General features: G+C 42.3%; 1 protein-coding gene across 1 annotated transcript in view; it reads right to left on the reverse strand.

The window, feature by feature from the left end:
- Positions 1 to 5,703, reverse strand: part of RIN2 (Ras and Rab interactor 2) — a 112,311-nt gene that overhangs the window by 41,999 nt on the left and 64,609 nt on the right. Inside the window, exon 6 of the mRNA XM_018559546.1 lies at positions 2,756 to 2,828. Within this exon, the coding sequence (XP_018415048.1) occupies positions 2,756 to 2,828 (73 nt within the window). The remainder of the gene's footprint in view (positions 1 to 2,755; positions 2,829 to 5,703) is intronic.

Raw genomic sequence — 5,703 nt, forward strand, 5'->3', positions numbered from 1 at the left:
CCCCCCCCCCTTGCACCATACCAGGTCACGGCCAACTCCGCCAATTGTTTTCATTTGGCCAAGGACCCATTTGACAGCTGCCGCACAATGACAACAAATAGGTGAAGTCAGCGGTGATGTCAACTTTGGATTATGTCGGTGGATCAATTTTTGGGATTTTAATTTTTTTATTACAGGACTTGTAAACAACATTTGGTTTGCTTTTTTTTCCAATTAAAAGATGTTTTCTTTTTACTTCAACCTTTTAGTGAATGAGTAGTGGTACAAGTACCCATTACTCATTCACAAGGGGGGCAGCATCTGGGTGCCCCCTTTGTTAAAGGGGGTACCCCGATGCAAATAAGCCCCCCTGCCCACAGACCCCCACAACCACCAGGTCAAGGTTGTGGCGGAAGAGGCCCTTGTCCTCATCGGCATGGGGACAAGATGCGTTTCCAGGGGGACCCTTGGAAAGGCACCCTCCCAATGCCCAGGGCATGTGGCTTGGTATGGTGCAGGGGGGCACTCGCTCGCCCCGCCCCCTTTCCTACTCTGCCAGGCCTGTGCTCAGATTAGTTCATACCAGATTCATACCAGACTTACATGGCCTTGTATGACTTTTGGGGGAACCGCACGCACTTTTTTTTTAGTTTTTAACTTGGGGTCCCTACTAACTTTCCTACCAGACCTACATTACATTTTTTCTATACTGCTCGCTACCTCGGAGGTAGCGAGCAGAATAACCGAGCCAAATGTCGCTCAGTTATTCTGCTCGCTACCGGGGTAAAGTGAATGGCGTTCGGCTCAGCCGATACAGATGTTGGATCGGGTGAGTCGAACGTGTTCTTAATTTCGGCTCAGCCGAAGATGCTGAGCATGTTCGGCTGAACTGAAGGAGGCCGAAACCAGCTGATGTACGGCTGAAGTGAGTAGTTTCTTCATACGAATGTGAAGCATAGTGAGACCGATCCTGATGTGGAGGGACAGTCCCCGTTTTCACAGATTGTTCCCTAAAAGAATGTGCTTATGCTTTATAAATGTTTATTTCCATCGACCATCTGTCTATGATTTGCTTATGCTGCCTGTCCTAAATCTTTACTTGTCACCTACAGTCACTGAGGGAAAACAATCTGTTTAGCTTACTTAGTATCCACTCTCTTTTTTTATCTGGAACTAGGAAAATCACTGAGCTATAAAGACACGGAGGACAGAAATGGATATGGATATACCTATTATACAGATTTGGATAACAAAATGATGAAGTGCATTAAACTTCTTTGCAGGGTGAATGGTGTTTAAAGGCAGCCAATTACCACTATTGCATTAAGCCTTGGATCTTAGTGATGCAAGCGGAACACCTTAATGGAGAATAATGGCATTTGGCTCCTCCCACCAAACCTGCGCCGATAACCCAACAAAGAGCAGTTCTGAAAAGGCCAGAGAATGTGTTGCATTCTTTACTCTAACCAAAGCAGCTCTACCTCTCAAGGCTTTCAATGTTTGTTGACATCCTCTCTTTCCTAGCTGCCGCCTGCACAGTAGACCCAATAGAACTTTATGGGGCTTGTCTTCTGGCTGGGAGACAGATGTAGATGAGCCCAATAGAAGTATACAGTATGAGGCTCTACAGAGCAGACATGGCAGACAGAGAGAGGATTTAAGCCAAAGGCTCAAGGAAAGAAAGAGAAGCAAATTAAATGGGAAAGGGAGGGGGGAAAACAAGGGGCATTAGCAAACATAAAATAATCAGTTTTGGGTCAAGTGGGTAGAAGAACCAGTAAGGTGGCAGTAAAATGGCTTCTGACAAAGCAGTCATAGGCTATTATCCAGATAATGCAGAACCATAAGGGGAGCCTTCTATCAATGTTCCAGCCAGTTCTAGATTGGGACAGTGATATACCCGAAATATTAGTATAGGATAGGAAAGCTCCAGTTGAATGCAGAAACACTTAGTGAAGCCCAATATATATATATATATATTGTATATCACTGTCTGGATAAAACCCGAATAGTTTCTAGATCATGCAGAGAAGAATATAATATACTGTATATGCCAGGCAGTACTATGACAGGATAGGAAAGTGCCCAGATAATGCAGAGACACACAGAGAAGACTACTTTATGTATGTGCCTCCTAGGATTTTAGAGAGCCATGTAAGGATGTTATGTTTATGCTGGACAGTGTTAGGATATGATGGCATTAAGATTATAGAGAGCAATCCAAGGAAGCATATCATGTATATGCCAACCAGTGTTAATGGAACAACTTATGCAGACCTGGGAAGTATGCATGCACTTGGTGGGTCACGGTGGGCTGACTAATACCTCTACAAATGTCCCCTAATCTGTGACTGAGGGAATCACTCAGTACCAGCCCAGGCTGAAAAATACAGATTCCCTGCATCCATAGCTCTGCAAGAAATAAAAATAGCTGTCCCATTATGACCGGCTGGCCCACACAAGGCATGCTTCCCTCTTTATACCCTTCATCACAGACCTAAACCAGGCCACAGCAGTACTGAAGCACAGATAACTGAAGTACAGTAAAATTCCCCCAAACCCGATTCTATGTTGGGTATCCAGCAAGCATAACCTATTACCGGATGGTACCACACCAGACCCCATCTACAAATGAGACATCACTTTTTCATGGACTGACCCTTTAAATGAAACATAACTAGTAATGTTTTAGCAAAGCATGTAGAAATGTTTATTGCAATATTATATTCCCTTCCAAACTGTCATGCTGTTACAGTACCAGAAACACACATCTTACCTGCTAATGCAGTAGAACGCAACAAGTCTGAAGAGATCTGCAAAGCTGATACCAGAGCCTTCCAAGGAAAAAGCTGCAGAGACAAAAGATAATAGTCGCCATGTAAGACCACAAACACGATGAGGTTAAATTTGATCCTGGTGTTTTTCTGCAGAGAGTAAGCAGTAATGTTTTGCAACTATCAAACAACGCAGTGTTCTCCTAATTGAAAACAACTGTGCCGGGTGCATTACTTTGCCAAGACAGCAATTCAGCGAAATATACAGAGCCTAGAAGTTGTGTCCTTTTCCTCATTCCAGGAATATGTTCTCATCCAGAAAAAATGGGTCAAAACAGATCGGAGTTGCACAATGAAAAAGTAACAAAACAAAAGCCTCACATGATCTGCAGTCTGTTGTCTTTCATGAAATCCACTATTAGTAGTATTGTTCTTCGGGGGTTTAGCATCCGTAATATTTATATTTAATATCTTAAAGTATGCATGAACCTTGGTAGAGAAAGTACTTATGTAAAATGAGTGCTAGAAATAATCGTAGGCTCATTTCAATGACCAATGGTGCATATAAATGACTAAGGGGCTTATTTATTAATCTTACCACCAGCCATATGCTGGGCGAATGCCAATCGCATGGCATTTCTGCCACTAAATTGAGCCAAGAGCATAAACAATGTCCTGTGCTTCTCATGTCCATCTATTATTTGGAATTCCATGCGAATGGGCATTTTCCCAGCGTATGGCTGGGGGGAAGATTTATAAATCAACCCTTAAGTTTATATGCAGTATAGCCAAACCTTTATTTTTTGGTATTAACAAAGTGACAAAGAACCACTGTCAGGTTTTTATTGCAGTGTGTGTCTCTGTGGGGAGATTCATCCTAATATTAACAACAATAAACTTTATTTTATACAGTGCATTCAAGTGTACCTTATCAATTCACTTTACAAAAGAAACAAACAAAAAAAATTATACCCAAGATAAACAGAAAAAAGGAACTGTTGAGTAGTGACTTGTCTAAAGGATAACGTTTTCATTTTTTATTGGAAAAAAAGCTTAAAGAAGGAGACTCTCTCGTGTTCTTGGGAAGAGAATTCCAGAGTTTCGGGGCAAAACATGTCATGGTGACCAGGTAGAATGTGATGAGGAAATACAAAATATTACAGTGAAGGTTCTGATGATAACTGGCTAAGAGGACATGTTCTCTCACTTCCTGATGTATCTCTATAATGAGAAATAAAGAGAAATCTCCCCTTTGGGCACAGAGTAAAAATAAACTTACAGGGGTTTTCACCTTCTACCAATCTAACCAAAACTAAAACTTTGGCTATGCATACATTTTAACCAGCACACCCACACAGATCAATTTATCAGTGTATGATGCAAAACACAGCCAACGGGTTTCAGGGGTTTGAGCTCCCCCTTCTTCAGGACTTTAGTAGTGTTAGATCTGTTGTATGTGGACACTTTGAGTGACTGTTGTGCCTGCATGCTTGTCCACCCCTGCTCAAGACTGGCAGCATTACCTACTGCAAAGGTAGAAAGAGTAAATGGCTTGGACACAGTGTTGGGAGGACAAAACACAGCCAAACTGGTAATGATAAATAAAAGCACAATACATTTTATCTGTGAATTGAACAAAGCAGCAAACAGTCTCTTTGTCAATGAAGCATAGTGTTTTCAGTTATTTATGATGAACTTTTTATGAGATGAACAGTTGCTGCCAATTATGTCCCACTTCTTTGTACAGCACTGCAGAGCTTTCTAAAACATTTAAATCTACAACCATGCCTAGTTTAGACATTGTTATGACACAGACAACAAGAAAATGTAATTTCAGCCTGGGCAAGAGATAAAAGAGGGCTATCACTGTGAATGTGAGACATGTCCTCAGCCCACTGTCTCTGTACAGTCGAATATAGCTCTGTTAAAGATCCTCAGCTACTAGACAGGAAACTGCTAAATCACCCTTCATGTGAAAACCACAAATCTCCCTACAGCAATAGTCATAGAAAACCCAAACATTTAATAGTTTATATAGATGAGCTTTTATGTGCAGAAAGTTACAATTCCCATATGCACAAGCTACTTTGGATATATCAGATTGATTGTGATAATTTGCTGTATAGCTGAGAGAATACTACTGGAATTATGGGTGATTTAGGGTGAGGACAGGCTGACCACAGTGTCCTTAAATGGCACTGCTTACAGGAACACAGCTGTACAGAAAATACTTACCCCCCGGATCAGAGCATACACATTCACTTATGATAATTGTATATTTCTTTTTTTAAAGGGTAACTCTAGGAAGAGTATGTAAATAGTATGTAAAAATGAACTCTTCCTAATAGTTTGAGCGTGACACTGCAGACTCTATAGCTCAAGAACGGAGGGAATCACAAACCGCTGATCGTTCAGCTCACAGCTTCTCCTTGCAGAGAGCGGTAACTGTTAGTTACCACTTCCCACAGGGATTCTCCCCTCCCCCCTCTTTGCTCCTCCAGCGCTCATTGGAGGGACAGACAGATACAGGGGTGGGAACAGCTGGCTCTGGCTCTAGAGGGCAAAACCAGCTGTCAATTAGGCAATACAACATTATTCCTGGCTGCAGCACAGCTCTGCGCTGTTAGCATATAGTGGCCAGGAGCCCGCTATATGCTGACTTTGGCTCACAGAGTACATTTATTAATGTACTCCTGTGACCAAAAAGAGGGGACTCTGATTGCTATGCCTGATGAAGGGACCCTGTGTGGCCCCGAAAGCGCTTGTGTAACTGACATGAGTTTGCAATAAAATCTACGAACTTTGATCCTATAAGGATTTGGTGTGCTGGTGACGTTTCTGCAATTATCTGATATGGTAAGGGCGCTCTGAAGTAAAGGAGGAACTCTGATGTGAAAAGAGGGGACTCAGATAGGAAAGAGGTGGGGGGGGGGGGGGGGGGCTCTGTGTT

The sequence above is a fragment of the Nanorana parkeri genome, unplaced genomic scaffold (genome assembly GCF_000935625.1).
Source record: "Nanorana parkeri isolate BGI_ZX_2015 unplaced genomic scaffold, ASM93562v1 scaffold402, whole genome shotgun sequence".
Classification (NCBI taxonomy): Eukaryota; Metazoa; Chordata; class Amphibia; order Anura; family Dicroglossidae; genus Nanorana; species Nanorana parkeri.